Genomic DNA, 22,948 nt, shown 5'->3' with positions numbered 1-22,948 from the left:
CTTGTTAACCCACGCAGTGCGATTTAACCCTCCGTCACCAGTGTAGATTCAGTTTTTTTCAAAAGAAATAGCTCACATGCCGGTTACAATGTTTTACCTAAACATCACATCTTGATGTCGCTTGTGAATGTTGTTGACATATTCTGTTTGTTTTTAATTTGCCTTAAATAATTATTTAGTTTCTATGTTGTTAAACTTTAGATTTCTGCGACTTTGAGACAAATGATTTCTGCGGATGGACTCAGGATGCTGATGATGATTTTGATTGGAGATTAGGATTTGGAAACACAACAAGTCATGCCACTGGTCCGCGGTGGGATCATACGTATGGAACAGGCTTTGGTAAGAAGGTTTTATTCGCTCATTCGTTCTGAGCCAGCACAAAACATAGAGGGATAAAATTTATCATTTTAATTCTATTCAAAGGGAACTACATGTACATTGAAGGCAGTTATCCTAGACAACCAGGGGATAAGGCAAGAATCGAGTCCTTTGATCATGGACCCACCAAAGGAACATGTGTTGAATTCTACTACCATATGAGAGGTAGCGGTATCGGCACTTTGAATGTTTATATCAGAAGAGGAAAGCAAGTTGATTCTAAACCAGCATGGCAATTAAGTCGAGAACAAGGAAACGAATGGGAAAGAGCCCTTATTACAGTGGTTGAAGATAGAGTGAACTGGAGGGTAAGTAACATTAGCGAATCTATTATAACTTTATTTTGCATTCTTCGAATTTGACATTTTCGGAAAAAGAGGATATGAGACTTAAAATGTTCTGAACTCCATTAAATACAGTTTAATGATTTACGTTTGACCTTACCGTTTGTTTGCTGTGCAAGCAGCATACGACTTATGAATGTAATGTTGCAAATCCGACTCCCCGCTTATGCGCACTGTAAATGTTTTATTGTCACCCAGTTTGGAGCAACTTCTTAACTGGCAGGCAACTAAGTCAGAGTTTATGGAACTTGGTTGCCTTTAGAGAGAAAAAAAAGCAGCCGTAAAAATAAAATCCGTAAACATGTCAAAACTTTTCCACCTGCCTACAAGTCACTTTTAAAAGGGTTTGGATGTGAAGGATATATTGGATAGTATTTTGACTATACCTCCTATCTTATAACCAGCTTTTTAGGTATTTTTCCTTCATGTTTAAACAACCGACTGCGTACATAACAACATCTACTGTGTTTTAACTCATTCTTGCTTGTATCTTTAGGTTATTCTTGAGGGCATTCGTGGTAGTGACTACAACTCAGATATCGCTATTGATGACATACATTTCCACAAAGGCGCATGCGTACCAAAAGGTGATTGTGATTTTGAAAGTCGACATGCATGTGGATATGAGAATCTGCCTGACAACAAAGTTGATTGGTTGGTTTACAGCGGTGCCACACCTAGTTTCAATACTGGACCAACTGTTGATCATACGACTGGTACTAAAAAGGGTGAGCCTTAATCTATTAAAGTAAAATTTCAGAGGTTAAAAGTATTTGCCAACGAGTGATTCCTTGTTAAAATTAAATCACTTGTATATGCGTGTATTAGTCTTTGCTTGAAATGTACGGAGTGTGTAAGAAGTTGTGTCAATCAACTGTTTTAAAAGAATTCGATACGTCCTAAGGACAACGCATTTTGATATGACAGCTCGTTACTTCAATCGCTGTTGTAGTTTGATGTGTTGCCATAACAGCTAAGATATGGTAAAGAAAACGTCTCTCTTTAACATTTAACTTCTTTTAAGCGGATTGGTATACCGTTTTATTCATTTATTTAGGATATTACATTTACATGGAGTCCTCAGCTCCAGCTAGGAAAGGAGATATTGCACGTTTGGCAAGTGAGAAATTCAAGATTGTACCGAACTACGATTGGTGTGTGCAGTTTTGGTATCAAATGTATGGTACACATGTTGGAGCTCTTCGTGTGCGAACAAGGTATGTAGTAAAATTCGTATTTGGTAATTAAAAATTTTGCGAATATACTTTGGATATACTTAAGTTGTGGGACTGATGAATTTTGACTCTGCCAGCAAAAAACATTTCTACTTCTACTACATGTAACGGTCATAATCAGGATATCGGATGCAGTAGCAGGCGAAGTTACAAGAACAATATTTACTTTTCTTAAACAACACAACTTGTACAGTTTAAACACGACTTTTACTTCTTATTTTACGAACATTGTTTATGTCAGAAGTTTACAATATTGTTTCTGAAAAACCTGATAACTAATGTGTGTGGTATTATTTGTAACATTCTCTACGAACGAGAGAACTGTGGAGTTATAGAACTCAATATCTTTTACAATGTGCATAAAGTATTGGTTTGTTAACTTCTACTTTTGCATTGAGTAAACTTGAGTGACATATATTTTAGGTATGTGAGCAAATACTCACAAGGACGATTCTTATATTCTCGACCTTTGTTTGAGCGGCAAGGAAACCACGATTACACTTGGCTGTTTGGACAAGCAAATATTACTAGCTCCTACGATTTCCAAGTACGTACGTTTTAAGTGTAATATTTTATCTTTCTCAATGGAGGATAGGGTATGTTTCTTTGCATTCCCTTTTCTTTTTTTTTTAGTCGTTTTAATTCTCAACCCGATCACTGTTCGTGATAAATGCATAATCTTTAATAAATGATATTTACTTTTGTTGATGTTTCAACATTGTTCGACCTCAATCGCATGTTTTGGATGTTTAGGTTATATTTGAAGGAGAAATTGGTACTGGAACTACTTACCAGGCTGATATTGCTCTTGATGACATTAGAATTACAGAGGGACTCTGCACAAATGGTAATTTCTTAGTACCTATGATCTTTATTATATTGTATTAATTGACTTTTGTATGGGGGACAACTTGGTTTGATAAAACTGATGAATCGGAACTCTGCCAGTGTGTGACGTCGACCAGATATAATAGATACATTAGAATACACTAGAATCTCTCTTTTTCGTAAAGCATTTCTTAAATCAATGAAATAGAAGCTTTTGTATCCGTTTGAATTTAAAATGTAAAATAATTTGAGTAAACTATTTAAATGTGTAATGTACACAGACTTTTTATAAGTAACAGATTAGGTTTAGCCTGTTTTTTATTTAACTTTGTAGAAGTTGTAATTATTTATAACCTAAGTCTGGTGTCTCCTAAGTTAAAAGAAGTGAGGAGACGTTCTAGCGCTTTCATTGACAAAAACATAGAGTTATTAAATTTTTGGACAACTTTTATTATACATCGTACTATACGTAAAATTAAAATTTCGTCTCTTTTTTTAGTTGTTTCACCGCAGCCAACACCAAACCCGTGTGCAGTGAAATGTATGGACAAGAAAACGTGCGTTCCTAGCAACAAAGTTTGCGACTTTGTCAATGATTGTGTGTCATCTGCTAACCCGAAAGATTATTCCGATGAAATCGGTTGTTCTAGTTGTGACTTTGAGAATGGTATGTCTCATGTTATATAAAGGGGTTTCTTTGATTTTTATTTTTGGTATCAATCTGTACACACAAAAACGTGTCGACCTCCCCTACCAGCTCTCTAATAGCTTGAACGCGTGCCTTCTTAATGTGAGCAGATGATCTTACAACGTCTCACGTTTGACATAATTCTTATAGTTGTAGTTATTGGAAGTCAATCTGTTTTGCAGATATATTTTTGTGAATCTGCTCATTAATTTCATCGTCTTGTTTTCCAGTAGCACAGTTAGTAATGTTGCTTTACCTTCAGGCTGGTGCAAATGGAAGGATAATAGCAAAGGTGTGTTCGATTGGAATCGACAACGTGGTAAAACTGGTTCTTACATGACCGGACCAACTACCGACCACACTAAAGGTAAGTGGAACATTGAATGTAGAAATTTGTTGGTTGTTAAAATTATTTTTACCCAGGATAGCCTTTTCAGTTTCTATTGCTAAAAAGCAGTGAAAGCACAGCAATTGCTCAATTAGACAACTGCGTAAGATATTAATCCTACTCTCGTGCTGAACGCTAAACAGAACAAATGATTCTGACTCAACCGGGATTATTTGAACCCAAGACCTGTCGCACTGGAAGCGATCGCTCTATCACAAGTCTATCAGTTAGTATCAATTAGACTTAAGCCACCACACTTATAAAGCAAAACATATTTCGAGTCTTACTTTTCGTGATAAAAAAGAATTAAATTTTGAATATTTATTACCCTGATATTTGGCAACGGTATGCAACGATTGGGTCTTTGCATTTAACATTGCAAATATTCATTTAGTTTTTACATGACACCTGTTTTTCTTTTAGGAAATTCTTTGGGTTATTATGTTTATGTCGAAGCCTCGCTGGGTACAAATTTCAACCTAGCCTCATTGGATGGACCTGTTCTCCAGCAAGCAGCAGCTACTTGCTACCTTACCTTCTGGTACCACATGTATGGCAGCAGCATTGGTGAATTGGTTGTATACATCAAAAGTGGACTCATCCTCACACCACTATGGAAACTGTCTGGCAATCAAGGTAAAGACATTTTAATAAAATTAGCAAGCATGAAGTTTATGATAGGGTTTGTAGCGTTTAAAAATTTACTTACGCTGTATTTTGTACTTCTGAAAACAGTGTAACGACTCGATTGCAAAATTCTCAAAAGTCAACTTATATAAGTATTTCATAGTTTTGCTATAACTACTGTTCTTATCTGCATTCATTCTGTTATTTTACTTTTCCAGGCAACAAATGGCAACAAGCCACTGTCTATACCTACCGACAACCTAGCTCATTCCAGATATTATTCAGAGCAGTGCGTGCAACAAGTTACAAGGGAGACATCGCTTTAGACGATATCCAAATGAACAACTGTGCATTGCCCACACCATCGAAATACTGTAACACACGATACAGCTGGCGTTGTACCAATACAAGGGCTTGTGTGTCAAGAAGTCGTTTATGTGATTTCACTGACGACTGTGGTGACAACTCTGATGAAGAGAACTGCTATTATGGACATTACCCTTACAGGTGTCTGTTCTGTTCGCATTCGATTTTAGTATATATCTACTCCGCAGTTCATATCCTTGCCAATGAAGCAACGTGGAATTAATTTTCTAAAAACATGCCTTGCCTACATAGAAGTGAACTTTTTGCGGACTTTCAGGCGACTCTATATATCATAAGTATTGTTTTGTGTTTGATAGCGTGGAATTAACACCGTCAGTGAATTAAGGGAGGGATACTTGGTCTTTTAAATTGTTTTATTTTTTACGTTTATTTTGTTTTCAGATGTAACTTTGAGTACAGTTTCTGTTACTGGAAGAACTTGAAAGACGATCAATTTGATTTTACAAGAACTAAAGGTTCCACTGATTCATTTGGTACTGGACCAATGTTTGATCACTCCACTGGCAAGACGTCAGGTATGGTGAAATAAGAGAAAAATAGAATAAGAGTCTCTTTCATTTTCAAGTAACAAAAAATATTTGAAATTTCGTCCTTTGGTCAACCTTTTTTCTATTGGAGACAAGAATATGAGAGGCCTAAAAATTAAGTGTCATATGCAATACAAAAGGAGGGATAATAGAAACACAGGTTAACCAAATATGACAACTTGTTCACAAAAGTTGTGAAGAGTTTGAAAATTTAATTGCCCAAAAGTCAGTTCCATAATTTAAATGTGTTTCCGTGTGTATACCAAAGACTTTTTAGGTATGGTAACAGTGGAGATTGAAAGTAAATCCATGATGACGATACCACGGTTTTATTTTATTTTAGGATATTACATCTACGCTGAATCGTCCTGGCAAAAGACTGGTGACAAAGCCCGTATTGCTTCTGGTATTGTGCAAGCCACAGCGCCCTACTCTTACTGTTACATACGTTTCTACTATCACATGTTTGGCGATCACATTGGAAAATTGAGTGTAAAAACTCGACAGTGTAAAACGTGTCCCGAAAAAGTTTGGTGGAGTCGTAGCGATTCTGCAGGTAACTTCTGGGTGCGACGAGCTGTTGCTATGAGAAGCGATAAACCATTCCAGGTTGGTGGACATTTTTCTATATTTATTTCTCAAATCTGTCGCTTCTCTTAGGTTCCATATTGCATTTAACAACCAAATAAGTATAATTAATGGTCCCGTGTGCTACAAGCTGAAAAAGTTATATTTTTCCTCATGTGCTTCAAGCTTAAGAACTTTTTTCGAAATATGAATAAAAACAAAATGTAGCTGAGTGCTTTACGAGCTCAACTTGCACTGCGAAGTTTTACAAGTTACAATTACTGTCCCGCTTCTAAAAAAAAAGTATTACACTTGAAATCTACATTCACACTTTAACATTGTGTGGTGCACTATCTCTTATGTTCTCTTGTATTGACGCATGTTAGCAAGTTTTTATAAACAGGCTAGGGTTGTGAAACTAAGTCACAAATTGTTTAATCCAAATCACCGCAACAACAACAATAACAACTCTTGCCATTTCTCTTTTCAAGGTTATTATTGAAACCGAACGCGGTACTGGCTACAAAGGTGACATCGCTCTTGACGATATTACATTCGGTGGTTGCTCAAGATATTACGGTTTGTTCCCTACTGCTATCCCTACCACGCCCACGATCCCAACTCAATCACCTTGTAAACAACCCAACAAGTTTTACTGCATCAAAGATAAGAAATGCATCGATCGAAGCTTGCAGTGTGATTATAGATTAGATTGTTCTGATGGCCAGGATGAAGACCATTGCGGTAGGGTGGTATTTACGTTTTGTTATTATGTTTTACTTGGTGTTTTTTTCTTAAAGTATATGAAAGTAAGCTGCATCAATCCTTTTGTTGGTTCTTTGTGCAACTCCGACCGTAAATTCGAGAAAAAGTTTCAAGTCATATGTACAACTTTGAGAACTTGTTAGTTTACTTGACGCAAGATCCTATTAGCGCTACGCCTTTGCTATTTCCTAGTGACTGTTTAGAACGCAATGTGATTCAACTTTGGCAGTTGCGTTGCTTCATCAGAACTGTACAGCCTGGCTAACGAACTCTCTTTTCTAGCTCTACCCCATAAATTGTATTCCTTGGTCTAATTATAACGTTTTTGATCGTTTTGCAGGCACTTGTGATTTCGAAAAAGACATGTGCGGATACACTGACATAAGCACGGGTAAATATGAGTTTAAACGAAGTGCACCGCTCACCGATGGCTCCGGAAATGGACCTTCGAAAGATCATACTACAGGATCGAAAAAAGGTTAGATTAGAAACGATGTTTGAAAAGAAATAATGTTATTGTAGTCCTCTAAAATAACGATCTGTGCTTTGCACCACCATCTAGAAATAAATACTGCTCCAAAGCTCAAACATTAGCAGTGACGGTGGTCTTCTAAACTTTATTTTGCAAGACAGTAAGAGAAAAAGCTTCTATGAGGTATCGTTGCGTCAATTCATGAATACGCATGCTCGCTATATAGAAGGCATTATTCTAGTGATATGGTTAGAATAAACCATCTAGAATATATACGCAAGAATATTAATTATATTGTTAAGTGTTCAATGGTTTAAATAGATTTTCGTTGAATGATAAAGTTTACTACATACTAATGCTGTGGCGAAGGAAATCATATTGATGCTCCTACTATATGAGAAACTTTTTTTTTCTTCAGGAAACTTTGCACTGACCATGGATGGTTCAGGAAGTTCTTACAAGCCCGCTGTCATCGAAAGTGCATCCTTATCTACTACTAGCCCTTCATGCAAGGTCCAATTCTATTACTATTCAAGTAACATCGGATATAACTATGTTCGAGTTTCACACGTGCAAGATGTAAACAAGAAATCTATTGAATCGATCTTATTTTACAAATCGTTGTCAAAGAACACAACTTGGCAAAAAGGAGTGATTGGTGTCGGCCAAAGGCCACAAGGTTGGTTGACATGTTTCTTCTGTTCGTGTCTTTATTGTTCGCTTGTTGTTACATTGTTGATGTGCATGTCGCAGCAGCCATCAATATACTCAGGAGCAAGCTAGAATACTAATTTCATACAATTTTATTTAAATGTTTGCTATTTCCAACAACCTTCTTGCTTTCTTGAGTTATAATGGAGTTGACTCTTCCTTACCTAACTCTTGTTTTACGCAGCAAAAATTAGTATATCCATTACTTGATCATCATTAACTATATGCTGTTTTCTTTTTAAGGTTGGATGTTGCGATTCCAAGGTTATAAGAACTACATAGCGTACGATGACATCAAATTTGTCGACTGTGCCTTACCAAAGAAAAATGGTGGCGTTTGCAATCGTAGACAAGTGTCTTGTGACAATGGCGCTTGTATTTATCCAGAACAGGTATAAAAAAGCTCGGACATAGTTTGTTTTACAATCAAATAAATGCTGCAATTAAAAAATGAAAGGAATATAAGCCCCATTTTCGCGAATCATTCATGCTGAGATATATGGCGAAGATTTATTTTCGCGACCTTTCGGCAATTTTCGCGCAGGCAAATTTTTGCGCTGACAAATTTTCACAGATAATAATAAATTTTTCGAAACTCGAGAAAATTAAGCTCAACTAAAATTAACCACATTTTCATTAGAATAGATTAGATGTTAAAATCAGCTAGTGATAAATACCTTTGGCTTTAATTGTAAATTCTCGCCTAGATGCACAGAATGTTTTTAAAGCTTAAATTTTATTTTCTACGAGTTTAAGTAGCCATCGAGGGTATTTTCTTGTTTCGGAAATAAAACATCCCATTAAATACTTTTATTGGGCGCAACGCCCTATTGACGCATAGTTGTGTTGATACTATCCAAAAAACTCTGGACTTTTGTTAACGAAACTTTTAAACTGAATTTTCATCAGACTTTCTTAATTCAGCGAAGGCTCATGTGCGACCTTTACCACTTATTTTCGCTTTTTTATCCTCAATTTTGTGTAGATGTGCGACTTCTCAAACGACTGTGGTGATAAGAGCGACGAGAAGCCAGCCATCTGTCAAAAGTTTGTAGAAAGATGCGACTTTGAGAAAGACACGTGCAACTGGTATCAAGACCAAAGCGACGACTTCGACTGGACAAGATCTGCTGGAAGTACTGGTTCCTCTGCTACTGGACCGGGTACTGATCACACCACCGGTAAGTGGTCTTTAGAATTACAATAAGCACTATGACATGGTAAAATTGTCATGTACGTTTCCGACAAATTTGTCTTAAAATATTACTGCACTGTACGTAGCTAGTTTTGATCTTCTGGATAACTTGCACACAATAATTTATTACTTTGCTTCCTCACCTAGGTCATCGCCTCGGTTACTACATGTACATTGAGACATCTGCACCTAGAAAAACCAACGACACTGCGCGTTTAAAGGGTCCTGTGTTTATCCCGCAAAAGGGTAAAACTTGCACGATGCGTTTCTTCTATCATATGTACGGCGAACACGTCGACACGCTGTTTATCAAGAAGCAATATTCCGCAGACGCTACGTCGCCTATGCCAACAGTGTGGAGTCAAACAGGTGCGTGGATGTAATAGATGCTTATTCCGGTCTGTGTAGTATACTCACAGTAGAATTCTTCAGGAATGGAGAAAATAATGAATGTTTTGAGTTAAGTCCATTGCCTGGTTTATGTATTCGACTTTCACACACGCAAAACCCGCAATAATGTGAACTTAGGCGTGTTTTTGTAGTAGGCGTGTCCATAGAAATTGTTTTTCGTATTACTAGTTTGGTTTAATTAAAAGGTAAAAGTTTTGTTTAAAACTTGCGAAAGCCATTGACAATATTTTTAAACAATAAAAACATGACCATGATTATGTTCCAAGGTTTAGTAACGAAGTTTTTTTATCCAAAACACCTACTTAATAGATCAGGTTTAAATCGAATATTTGTCTGAGCATGCGTGTTAGACACAAATAACTGATTCTTGCTCAGATTAATGGCGTGGGTACTTTTCTCAACGATTCCTGCTTACGTATCTTATTTCTTTTAGGCGACAAAGGAGACATCTGGAGATCTGCTTCAGTTAACATGAATGACGTCAAACCATTCAGAGTTGTGATTGAAGCTAAAAGAGGGGTTGGGTACAAGGGTGACATTTCAATTGACGACATCTCATTTACATCCGACTGTAAAGTAGATTTCAAAGCGACGCTGAACCCCAACCCGATAACACCGTCACCTCCGCCAGGCTGCAAAAGTGGTCAATATAGGTTAGTCCAGGTGTAAAAATCAAAAAAATGGTGTCCCTAAAAGTGTTTCACCAGGGAGTTTATTGTTGAGCAGTATCTAAAGAACTTGAAGTGATTAAAGGCAGAGTCCTGTTACTAGCAACAATTTTGTTTTGTATTTTACTAGTCTTATAACACAGATTCACTTGATTTTTTTTTCTAAACAAAAAATATCCATACCTAACATCCATCCAAAAACACAGTTTATCTAACAAATCGTAATCATCGAAATCTCTGGTGTAAACCCTTATTAAAAGGTTATGGTTGAGCAAGGCAACAATTACCTCGTTTATTTCAGCCAATTTTTATAAGGATTTTACCTTGCACATTTGGGATAATTTGTAAGAAGAACATGTTCACAACAAGATACTTTCGATACTCAGTTATACTAGAGTTTACTCGCTCAACACAAGCGAGTTTAAATTTGTATTCTCTTACATGTCGTCTCCCCCGAGTTAAACTTATTTTTAACAGAGCCAAACATCATAAATTTATTTTCCAATTATGTATAGCTGTGGCGACGGACAATGTATAGACGCGCACAAAGTTTGTAACTTCGTCGCCGACTGCAACAACAAAAAAGACGAATCTCGATGTCCGGCGTCGTGCGACTTTGAAGGGAACAACGCCTGCTCTTGGTTTAACACTTGGTATCTTGACGTCATGGACTGGAAAGTACATCAAGGCAAGACGCCATCGAACGATACTGGACCACCATTCGATCATACGAAAGGAACAAAAGAAGGTAAGGTTGGTGTCCAACAACAAAAGTCTCAAATGTTAGTAAACGAGTAAGGGTTAAAAAACGACACCAGAATATTTGCCTCGACTATCTCTAATTTAGTCCTACCGTCATCTTATTTAACACAGTCTTATCTTTCATCCCCAAATTTATAGCCATACGTTTCTAGACGCGTGTAAATAACAGAACAAGGATTACCATAGTATATTTTTTCCTCTCTCAGGCTTTAGCTGTGCGTTAGTAGCATAACAATCGTTTACTGAGCCCAACAAATACAAAGTATTTGAGTTTTAAGCTTACAATAAGTGCTATTCAAGATATGCAACAAGTAATTCTGACTTTTATGTCTTCTTCCCTGAACAGGTTACTACTTATACATGGAAGCTAATCAACGCAAGGGCGGTAATTTCCCTAACGCCCACTTTGTCAGCCCGATGTACTACATGGGTGCTTACGACTGCAAATTTACATTCTGGTATAACATGTACCATGCGAAGGTTTCCAGCAAGAACGACGCGAGATTGAATATCCTCTACCGAAAGAATGGCAGGGACACACAGCTGTGGACCACCTCACAATCGACAGGCGATAAATGGAAACAAGCCGTCGTGCAACTTCCGAGATGTCCACGTGACTTTAGGGTAGCTCTGCCTTGCTGTAATTTTTTAATTTCTTGACAATCACGGCGTCTTGATGACACATTCTCCGTATATAATTTTCGCCCATTTTCCGTAATCATTCTAGCATAATCTTCGATTTTATCCAATATATAAGAACATAAATTACCACAGACTTACATTATTACAGTTTTCGCTCGAAATCGCAATAATTTATGCCGCAAAATCATTAAATAATTGTCAAAACGGAATAATTTTTTTGCAAAAACAAATTTTGCACAAATGCGATATTCCACTTTTCTGTTAATGTTTATTTCTGCCACTCTATTTTTACGTTACTTTAACTCGTCCCAATGTCTAACTGACATTTGTACTTTCAATAATCACTCCATTGATTTCCATTTCAGATGATATTTGAGGGTCATCATTACTGGGGAACAAAAACTGACGCAGCTATTGATGATTGGAAATTCGACTGTGCGGAGAAGAAACCTGATCTAACTTGTAATTCACAATACTTTCAGTGTACGCTGACAAAACAATGTATATCAAAGGACGATATTTGTGACAACGATAGAAATTGTTGTGACGGCTCTGACGAAGATGATACATTATGTAAAGGATACACGAAGTACGTGCCGGTTTCAATGGTGTCTCGTTCTTGCTTTTTTAAGAGAATATGTTAATTTGTATAAACAAACCCCGGCACCCTCGGGAAAAATGTCGAAGTGTTTAAATACTTCTTAACTAATACCAGATTTTGCCTGAAATGTTTTGGTGTAACTTGACTTACAAAAGGGAGCGTATAGTCGCGAAACAAAATATAAATTTCAGATTTGAAATACATTGAATAAAAAAAAGGCTGGAACAACGCGCTTAATTAAAAAAGTCAATATGCTGGTTTTACTAGCCTTCTCTCTAGAAACGTGTTAATATATGACACGTGTGTTCTATGACGAGCATTTTTTTTAATTTTCAGGCTCGACTTTGAATCAGGCTTGCACGGTTGGGTACAACTTCAAGATCAGGATACGTTTGATTTTGATATACAAAGCGGAAAGACGACCTCAAGTGGAACCGGACCAGCCACTGATCATACCTTACAGGAGGAACATGGTACGGGTTTTTCTATATTTTAACAGAAGAGAAGATTGATGTTTGTTCCTTACGCTGTCTTTCCTCGTAATTGTTGTTACGAGCTTTCTTTCTCTATAACTGTTGTTACGAGTTCCTTTCTCCATAACTGTTGTTACGGACTTTCCTTCTCCAAGACTGTTACGAGCATGTCTTTCTCCATAAATGTTGTTACGAGCCTTCTTTCTCCATAAATGTTGTTACGAGCTTTCTTTCTCCATAACTGTTCTTACGAGCTTCCTTTCTTCATAACTGTTGTTACGGACCTTTCTTCTCCTTAACTGTTACGAGCTTTCTTTCTCCATAAAGGTTGTTACGAGCTTTCTTTCTTCAGAAATGTTGTTACGAGCTTTTTTTATGAATGTTGTTACGAGCTTTTTTTGCTCCATAACTGTTGTTACCAGCTTACTGATCTTCCGTTCAGGTAAATACATCTACATCGAAGCCTCGACTAAACAATCGAACGACACTGCGATGCTGGCAAGTCCAACCATAGCTGCAACCGGTAATACATACGCTAACGGTGCGTGCTTTGTGAGTTTCTGGTATCACATGTACGGTGCACACATCGGCTCACTGACTGTTTACACTGCAACGACGTACGGCGTGCCGGATAAATCTCCCTGGTCTTTAACTGGAGATCAAGGCGATAAGTGGTTGAAAGCGAAAGTGACGTTAACAAGCCCCAAAGACTTCCAGGTATTTGTGCAGGATATATTCTCTCTCTAAGTTTCTGGATTCTAGTTTATTAAACTATCGTAAATTACTGCTGAAAAAAACGTTTTGAATTGTTTAAGGAAATATCCTTTAACTACAGAGGTGCAGTTTAAACATTTTGGGTTTCCTTTTCACTTTATTGTCGCACAAACAAAATTTTGCAGCCACGTTAACGTTTTAGGGTATTTATGTTTTCGTGTGGAGAGGCAGCATACTTTTTTTTAAACCAAATTGTGTCAAGGGTATAAGCATTTTTGAATCCAAGTAGCCAATTTATTTCACTGGTATTTGATTTCGCCAACCTCGTCAAAAATTGCTAAGTCCGCGAATTTTTTTACCTGCGATATCCAATACATTAAAGGCATGCATTTGTTTTGTTTTTTATGTCCATGTTAAAGTTTGATTGACCATACGGGTTACATTAGTTTGCATTGACGTTTCTCTTTGTATTTTAGATAATTTTTGTTGCTCAAGTTGGCACATCATACAAGGGTGATATATCCTTGGATGACATCATTCTTTCTCCGGGCTGTGTATTAAACAAGAAATCCCTTCCAGGTAAAGAAATTGTCTTTCGTGGTTGAGACCGCGTATAGCTACTACAACGCTTCAGCATTTTCCAATATTTTTTTATAGGAATATCACATATTGTTTAGAAAATAGAAAAATGATCGGCATGGTTAAAATTCCGACATTCTTATAAGTTCCCTGATATTAGCGGAAAATAATTCAATATTTTCACACTACACATTTATTAGCAGCTTCGTATACTTTTTTTGTTTTTTTAACAGGAGGACCAACCCAACCGCCAATTGATTATTGCTTTCCCGACTTCACGTGCCGAAAAGACCGAAACTGCGTGCCTAGCTTCCTCGTTTGCGATTTTACGCCGGATTGTAAGGACGGAACGGACGAAGATAACGTAACATGCGGTTACCCGCAAGGTTTCGAGAATGGCTTCAAACCATGGACGAATGACGTCACAGATGATCTTGACTTCACTCTTCAACAAGGTGCCACGCCATCATCAGCAACTGGACCGACAGCCGATGCAAGAAATGACCCGAAAGGTTTTTTTTTTTTTTACTTTCAATTCACAAACTGCTAACAATTAGCTTTGTGTTGACTACATTTAAATGGGTTTCTTTCTGGTAAGCTCGAAAGGACGTAACATGCCGTAATGTCATGCAAAACGAAACTGTAAATCTTTTGAGTTGCATGTAGGGCGATACGCCAATGTCTTTCTGATCCTTTGGGTTTAATAAATCATCAATAATAATACCGGTTTCTTTCTACTCTTGTCGTTGAGTGCAATAAAAGTGTTGCTTTCCGTGCTTTGTCTTTTTTCCTTTTTATCTTTTTGTTGTATCTATCATATTTCTTCTTTTATCTAACATAAAGATTTATCAGGAATACTTTTCTAAACTTTGTTTTAAAATTAGTATGAATTAATAAATGCGTGAACAAAAAATATTCATAAATCAATCAACCAACCAATCAACCAATCAATCAATCAATCAATAAAGGAGTAAATGAATAAACTCACCTATTTTGTTTCTAGGATACTATGCTTATCTTGAAGTGAGCAGGAAAAAGAAAAACCACGACGCTATTCTTACAAGTCCAGTGTATGGCGGTTCATTTGCTTACTGCAAACTCAAGTTCTATTATCACATGTACGGAGCCAATGTCGGTATACTTCGTGTGCATCTATTGTTTCTGAATACACCAGAGGACGCCCCTAAACTCGATACGATTTTGTTTGAACGTAAAGGTGAGGCGCTGTTCTTGTTGATTTTTCGTTTTGTTTTATTGCTGCACAGTATAAACATTCCAAATTAAATCAAGAGGAAAATCCATAATAATATTTCCCAGTGTGAACGTAAAATTCTTGTTTAATCATATGCCAGCAATTAACTTGCTTTCTTTTCCTTTTTAGGTGATCAAGGCAATCGTTGGAGATTGGCCACTGTTTCAGTAGGTCGACGTGTGGACCCATTCTTTTTAAACTTCACTGCTAATGTGGGCGGTGGTGGCGTTAAAGGTGATATCGCTATTGATGAAATTTCATTTGTAGACTGTGCGCACCCTCCTCCGTGTACGGGAAATGATCCTGGTAAATTCATGTAAGTTCTTTATATGAAAGGTTTTGCGAAGAAAACTTGCGCCCCTAGCCTGGGGCGCTAAATTAGAAAAGCAATACGTACAATATGCAGGGTGGCCATGATTATGGAAAAGTTTAAATTTATGGAAAATTTTTAAAGAAGGCATGTATTTTTCTGCTTAAAGGTCGTTTTTAATTTTGGTGACTGACTCTTTACGTGGGCACAAATTATTTCAGCTCTTCCAGTTTTTTTCAAATCTGTTTCATGATATACCTACCATAGAAATTTGTGTTGACAAGAAATCAGTAGATTTTATAAAATAATCGCAACTTTCTAACATTTTCGTTTAAATTATTTTTTTTTTTTTTGTGACGCCGTTAAACATTACACTACAACTATCAAATTAACACATTTTGCATAATTAACTTCATCTTTGCATAATTTACTCTTCACATAATTACTGAAAATTGTGAAATTAGACAACGACCTTCTACACTTCTATTCATTATTATTCTCCCCCTGATGAGAAAATTTGTAAGGTATCTGTAAATAGAGGAAGAGAAAGCCTTTTCATTATTAATTTGGGAGGGAGTGTAAAAATTTACTCTCACCAGCTTTCGCCATTCATAGTTATACCATTATGAAACCGCCTATTTAGGCATGAAGTGTATTTTGCAGAACAACTTCAAAGCCTAGTAATGCGTAATATAAGTTACTTTTTCGTAACCTGAGACATATAATAAATTATTTTAATCCCATTTTTTCTTATCCAGCTGCCAGAACGCTAATTGCATTAACCCTAACGACATTTGCAACTTTATCGACGACTGCGGCGACTCGTCTGACGAAAATGTTGGTCACCAATGTAATGATTATCTTGGATGTAACTTCGAAGACGATTTGTTTGACCCTTGCAATTTCACTCAAGATTCAACTGGAGATGATTTTGATTGGACGAGGAATAAGGGATGGACTCCAAGTTATAATACAGGCCCTACTCGTGACCACACCTACGGAACAAAAGTTGGTATGTATGACTCGTTTGTGTTTGATATGTAGTATGCAAATGTTTTAATCAAACGTTCGAATAGTATTCCATTTGCACCAGTGTAAAGATATGAGACACATTAATAAAGTAGGTACGCAAGTATTGTTCCACTGTCCTAAAGTAAGAGAATAAGGATCGAGAAATAGACCTTTCCCGAATTTCCTAATTATGTCCAACTCAGTTAAAGAGGTCGATACTAAAAAAGATTCTTATTCCTAAGCTCCTTAGCAAAAGTTAAAACAAATTACCTAAGTTCGTAAATAATTCTGTTGGTTAACTGTCTCAATTCCGAGCGAAGAGTTACGGTCAATCCCCTTATATAACCGAGGTTTGTAACAATAGCCTCGTTTTAAGAATAATTATTTTTTTTAAATCTAAATAAAATCCAACCAGAATATTATATTGCTCTAAAAACTTCATTTTTGTTAAGATAATTTAATATTCTATCGAAATATCCTTATTTAAAGAGCACAGAACCATTATAAATTTTAGGATAATAATTATGACGTTCATAATTATTATAATTTAGGAAATTTGGGAAAGGTGTATTAACCTGACCGACCAACATATATTGGGTCACGTTTTCGGCAGTTAAAACTAATTGCTCATGGATACGGTCTAATTAAATCTAATTGGATTTATCTTAGGACACTACATGTACATCGAGTCAAGCGGCAGAAAGCAAGGCAAAAAAGCACGTCTGATAAGTTTACCGATGAAAGCGAAACCAAACGGTCAGTGCAAGGTGATCTTTTACTATCACATGGACGGTATGCATTCCGAAGCACTTAATGTTTACGTTCTCAGGGAAGCTCAAGGGGCATTGACAAAGAAGTTTTCTGTGACTGGTACTGCAGGTGATATGTGGGTGCAAGCAGTGCTTAATCTGGCTAACGAAACTGGTGTGTTTAGATTAATCTTCGAAGGTAGGTTGACCAAAATTTTTTAAATTGTTTTCATCTCAAGCATCAATCAAACAAGACTGTCTACTAGGTAATCTAGCTTGTATAATGGCAATAATTAAGAAAGTTAAGCTACCACTTTCAAAGCTATGCAACATTGATTCGTTTCGCGCGGTTTTCTCAATTTGATCGTGACTCAGTCTCGGTCGGCGGGTAGAACTTGTAAAGCTTATTCTAAAGCTGCCCATATAACAATTCATGCTATATTTAAAGCAGTATTTGAGAGCAAGTGTTAGTAGCAACCAAAGGGAAAACAAAACATACATCCATACATTTTTAACTACAATTTAGTCCCCAATCCTTGTAAAGAAAATAGTCTTGTAAGAAGAAATAGTAATTTCTTTTTGTTGTTGTTAACGAATAAAGTCGCAGCTGGTGAGTTTCCTCCTACTTTTTACGTATTTTGTGTAGGTATTGTCGGAAAGTCATACAAGAGTGATATTGCCATCGATGATGTCGTTTTGAACCCTGATTGTACAACAAACACCTCGCGGGTATTCCCCACTAACATTCCATGCCGAAGTGATCAATTTACATGCCGCTCGAACGGCCGGTGTCTTTCAAACACGACCCGTTGCAACGGTAAAAACGAATGTCGCGACGGTTCAGATGAATCAGGTTGCGGTGGTACCACGGGCAAAAGCATCGGTGATAACACAAACGGCACAAGCATAATTGCAGCCGGAGTTGTGGGTGGATTAGTTATCCTGCTTATAATAATTCTGATTGCATACATTGTCTCAAAACGAAGAAAGGAGAAGAAGTTGCACTTGTTTTCTGTGTTTTACGACCCAACCAAGCAACCGGAAGAAAACAAAAAGAAGGGGTGCGTTTTTTTAGTTATTCTCCTGTGAATTCAGTTTTTTGGCAGCATACTTTCTGAAAGGCATGCTTTTGAAAAAAATTTCTTCATTAGTTAGGTTTAAATTAGATTGTCCTTGTCGAAAAGTCACACTGTGGCACTGTGAGGGTTACTTCTCATGATATAGCAAATTTTATTGCGTTATGATCCTTTGCTTTCTGAGTTAGCAACGTTTCCAGGGATCTTTTCGCGATCATCGGGTTTCGAGAAATTACATTGTAACCATCGGAATTAATTGCGTATTATGTAAACCATGAATGTTGTAAGGTGACAAACAGACTCATAAAAACTCGAGCAACTACTTGAGGAACTAGTTGTCCTTTTTGAAAGATGGTCATTCTATTTTAGTGAACCAAAGGGAGTGTCTATAAAGAGTGAAGGTGTATCGAACCCAATCTATGATGATCAACCAATGGGCGAGTTCTCCATGGGTGAACTGGATACAGACATGTTTGCTGATGAAGAGTTTGCTGTGCCAGCAGAAACAAAAGGTGGGGCAACCTCCATGGCTAATCCGTTGTATCAGGATCCATATATGGAAGACGATGACTCCCCACTGTCAAACTTTTAAAGGATACGTCAAACATTACTGTGACGTAAAGTCGTGACGTCATTTGTTACGAAAACTCTTTAGGTGTATGTCAATTTTTAAAAGACAAAGATTTGACCCCCGTGATAGCGGTATATATTAGATGAAAATACTGTTAGTTTATGCGTAGAAACGGGAGCAATTCTTTTTATGTGACAACTTTAGTATTTTGTTTTTTAATAATTAGAATAAATAATATTGTTTAGAAAATTAATATTGAAATTAATTAATCAGTACTTAGTACCCAAACCTTTTGTTACACTCTTGTAAATTTTAGTAGGTGAAGAACGTATGTGCTTTTTCGTTATACACTCTCCGACGTACATGTTTTTATAATATCTCCATCGGAGATGATATAGTCTTTGAATTTTTGATTGTTTGACGAATTTCTTTGTGTTTTGAGCTCATCGATTTTGTAGGAGTTTTATAACATTCAGAGCAACTGAGCCGGACTCAGAAAAGAATCTTTTATGACGAAATCGCTCATATAAAAAAGATTTTCAACAAGAACTTAAAACATTTTGAACTAAATGGGCTTTTTAAAAAACGAATCTTTGTTATTTTATAAACGATTTTTTACAACTTTTTTAATCCTTTTTATTTGTCGTTATTGTTTTTATTGATTTTCTTGGTATTGTATATATTTTTTTTTCTACTGCATGTAAATTTTGTGACCAAAAATGTTTTTGTATAAAAATCAATGAAATAATTTGAAATATATGATAATTTTTATGAATAACAAAATGAATGTCTGATTGGACTGCTACCCTTGTCACTATTTAAATTGATTAGCGTAATTTTTTTCTTGCGCATGCGCAAAGTTGCTTAGTTTGGCGCAAAGTTAGCACGGTTTTTTTAAATCTGGAAAAAGACATTCTACCTCAGTGCAGTCTTGGCACTAGTAAAACGCTTGTAGGGACAGATTTTAACCTTGTTTTGTTTGACTTGATAGCTCAGTCCAGTTTCTTCGTCACTTCCTCATCAAGAATTATTATACAGAAAAAGGCAGAAATGTGTAACCTGCTGTTGTTTCTTTCCTAATTCATATCGGATGTATCAGCATATCCCAAATCAGTTTTATCTAGTCACATGTTACCACATTCTTTGATAAATAAAACTGTTTCAAATATTTCATCACTATAGAATATAGTTTCAGGGTAAACAAATAACAACTTGGTTTGAAATAAAACTTTCTAAATTCGAGCGTTAAAAAACATTAACGACTAAGACCGACTAAGATCTATTCTTTGCTTCTTATACTAGCGCTTAACGTGAGAACCAAACTTACCCACATAAAACCACGTTAAGCGGGTTTGAGATTAAAATTTTTGATTCCAAGCTCATGGATTATTGTGGGCAAAAATATACTTCAATGAGCACGTGTGGAAAACAATTAGTTAATTTTATTACACTTGTTGGGGGAAAAAGCCAACCCCTTCCTTACTTAGCTTACTTTGGTACTGTGAAAGAAAACTCATTGTACCACTTGAGAATTTAGTCCCTTTAGGACTTAATCTTTTAAAATCCCTTAAAAGGGAGATTTCACAGAAATGTTCGCGAAATGTTCTAATAACAGCTGTTTGAACATAAATGTTGTAGGGCAAATTTTGTCGAAAACAAATACCAATTTTGACCTGAAACGTACTTCCCAGTACTTAGGGAGCTTGGTTACGAAGGTTAAAACTGTGATATCGCAATTAACCATTTGGGACGGGTTAGTTAGTTGTCAGTTATACCAATACTATCCTGAACGTGAAATCCCAGGGTCGATTTTTTCTCAAAAAATGCTCCGAAAGAAAAAAACGACGGTTTTAAAGAATTCCCTACGCCTTCGGGCGCGGAAATTCAATTAGAGTAGGATATTTCTAATGCGTAGGTAGCAATAAATAACAAGATAACTCTGCAGCTAAGAAGCCGCGAACGCGATGTATGAAACGTCTTGCGAGCGAATGAAAAGCACAATTGTCGCTCTTCAAGCAGTTGCATTTGAATGTTAGTGCTTTACAAGCTAGAGGTGCCAGACACTGTTTTTTATCACTTAGTTTACTCCTGCGTATTAATAGTGATATGTAAAACAACTTGTATCAAACAGAGAAAAACCTGTAGTAAAGCCTAGTTTACATATGTGAAAAAAACAGTTACTAAAGAAACAAAGAAACAAACCCAAAAAAATATTTTGCATAAATTAGATAAGATTTGACAGTAAGTAAACCATGTTTAAAAAGAAAACACAAGTTAGCAAATTAATCTTCTTTGTGACGTAGACAATTATTAAACAAACAATAACATAACTCTAAGAAATTCCCAATGGCAATGGGAATAAAATAACAGGCATTTTGTAGAAACAATAACTCAAGTTAACAGCAAACTCGAAAAATATAAAGATAACCTTGATGATAGTTGCTTTCTTTCCTATTCCTTATTCGGACAGAATAAATAAAAACATCCGTTTTTTGGTATTTGTTGGTATTTGGAATTTGAGGACAGCACGCACGGTTTTATATTTACAAATGTCACTTCACGTCAGAACGCTTGCATTCTGTTAATTTTTAACCGTTATGTTCTTTGACAACTCATATTTTACATTATAATTTTTACAAGAAACTGATGCAGTAAAGCCGGAAGCGAAACCAAAAACAGATATCTGTGATGGAACATCCACACGATCCATGCAGTACTGCTACCCAATCGTGCACGGGTTCCTTAAACTCGTTTATACATAGATTATATTAGTTCTGTGTAGCGTTGTGCGTCGTTTGAATAATTTGACTGGTTGCTCTCCTTCTCTTCATCGTGCTGAACGCGCTTGTTACCATGGACACATGAAAGAAAAATATATTTTAGTTAAATAAAAAATAAAAAACGACTGTATTTGATGCTGTCCGAACAAACCGAGGTCTCACAAGTTTAAAAACGCCCTTTTTAAACGCGTCTTCACGGCGCATGCGAAGATGCGAAGCTTCCTCCCGCGGAAACGGAAAGAAACTTCATTTCCTGCGCAACGAAGGAAATTTCGCATATTACGTAAGAATTATTATTTAACTAGTTGTAATGTGGACCATTCGTGGATGAATAAGCAACATTAAGGTCGCCCGTGCACTTAATTATAACAAATGAAATCATTCCGTGTAGTTTATAATAGCATAATTAGACCCAACTGCTAAATTATTCTTAGCTAATAAAATCGCTTCTTAAATCGCAACACTTGTTCTAAGCTTTTAGAAATGTAAACAGAAGTTTTACAAATAACAGATTCGTTTCAAAAGGAACAAATATAATCTACCTTTCTCTCTCACACACACGATCAGACGAAGGGCTTGTTATAAGAGATTTAAATATAAATGAACTTAGGTTTTATCAATGCCTGATTAAACTGAAGCTTTGTCTTAATCCGATTCCTACCAAATTCCTTATGATATATGAATAAGAATTGGTTTTACAATAAAACTCTGCATGCCTATAGTTCTTTATCTTTAATATATGTATCTATTTCCCTATAATATTAACTGTATTTTCTCTGTCTGGTCCGCAAGAAAAGTGTCGTGCAAGGGTCACATGAAATAGCGTCTAATTTAAAGACGGACGACCCTGTGGATTCTCCACGGGCTAACGACTAGTTTTTATATATTACTTGATGTAAAAACATCACGGTGTTGGTCTGAAAAAATGCAACAAACTACCATGAAAAATATGTGTATCTTTTATAATGATGATACAGCATCTGTATCCAACTTTTTCCCCTTGGCAATGGTTTAAACTTTTCAACTAAAGCAGAATTGTTTGAGCAACTCCACAAAGCATTGAGGGTATGGAAAGGGGTAAGCTTGTCCGGTTTATAGTGTAGCGTACAAGTATTTTTCGGAGTTGAGGGTTCGTTGAGTGTTTTGTGCAGTGGATCAAGTTTCTTTCGTCAACATTAGCAACAATTAAAGTTTTGTTTACACGGCTCATAAAATTATGAATTTATGAGTGGAT

General features: G+C 36.4%; 1 protein-coding gene across 2 annotated transcripts in view; it reads left to right on the top strand.

Moving 5' to 3' along the window:
• LOC130629183 (MAM and LDL-receptor class A domain-containing protein 2-like) overlaps window positions 1-19,717 on the top strand; it is a 69,239-nt gene extending 49,522 nt beyond the window's left edge. For both annotated transcript variants that reach the window (XM_057442310.1, XM_057442309.1), the window contains exons 72-103: window positions 202-342; window positions 427-689; window positions 1,222-1,453; window positions 1,783-1,942; window positions 2,384-2,507; window positions 2,714-2,807; window positions 3,288-3,455; window positions 3,739-3,843; window positions 4,288-4,500; window positions 4,710-4,998; window positions 5,260-5,393; window positions 5,749-6,014; window positions 6,464-6,716; window positions 7,078-7,215; window positions 7,628-7,888; window positions 8,164-8,312; window positions 8,906-9,101; window positions 9,263-9,484; window positions 9,960-10,179; window positions 10,710-10,942; window positions 11,303-11,580; window positions 11,964-12,187; window positions 12,536-12,672; window positions 13,115-13,389; window positions 13,863-13,965; window positions 14,199-14,477; window positions 14,969-15,181; window positions 15,347-15,533; window positions 16,286-16,539; window positions 17,208-17,486; window positions 17,934-18,348; window positions 18,733-19,717. In XM_057442310.1, coding sequence (XP_057298293.1) covers window positions 202-342; window positions 427-689; window positions 1,222-1,453; window positions 1,783-1,942; window positions 2,384-2,507; window positions 2,714-2,807; window positions 3,288-3,455; window positions 3,739-3,843; window positions 4,288-4,500; window positions 4,710-4,998; window positions 5,260-5,393; window positions 5,749-6,014; window positions 6,464-6,716; window positions 7,078-7,215; window positions 7,628-7,888; window positions 8,164-8,312; window positions 8,906-9,101; window positions 9,263-9,484; window positions 9,960-10,179; window positions 10,710-10,942; window positions 11,303-11,580; window positions 11,964-12,187; window positions 12,536-12,672; window positions 13,115-13,389; window positions 13,863-13,965; window positions 14,199-14,477; window positions 14,969-15,181; window positions 15,347-15,533; window positions 16,286-16,539; window positions 17,208-17,486; window positions 17,934-18,348; window positions 18,733-18,955 — 6,728 coding nt within the window. In that variant the 3' untranslated portion in view covers window positions 18,956-19,717. The remainder of the gene's footprint in view (window positions 1-201; window positions 343-426; window positions 690-1,221; window positions 1,454-1,782; window positions 1,943-2,383; window positions 2,508-2,713; window positions 2,808-3,287; window positions 3,456-3,738; window positions 3,844-4,287; window positions 4,501-4,709; window positions 4,999-5,259; window positions 5,394-5,748; window positions 6,015-6,463; window positions 6,717-7,077; window positions 7,216-7,627; window positions 7,889-8,163; window positions 8,313-8,905; window positions 9,102-9,262; window positions 9,485-9,959; window positions 10,180-10,709; window positions 10,943-11,302; window positions 11,581-11,963; window positions 12,188-12,535; window positions 12,673-13,114; window positions 13,390-13,862; window positions 13,966-14,198; window positions 14,478-14,968; window positions 15,182-15,346; window positions 15,534-16,285; window positions 16,540-17,207; window positions 17,487-17,933; window positions 18,349-18,732) is intronic.
• The last annotated feature ends 3,231 nt before the right edge of the window (window positions 19,718-22,948 follow it).

This window comes from Hydractinia symbiolongicarpus, chromosome 15 (assembly GCF_029227915.1).
Source record: "Hydractinia symbiolongicarpus strain clone_291-10 chromosome 15, HSymV2.1, whole genome shotgun sequence".
Classification (NCBI taxonomy): Eukaryota; Metazoa; Cnidaria; class Hydrozoa; order Anthoathecata; family Hydractiniidae; genus Hydractinia; species Hydractinia symbiolongicarpus.
Note: the sequence above shows the minus strand (reverse complement) of the source record. Positions and strands in the feature narration are given on the sequence as shown.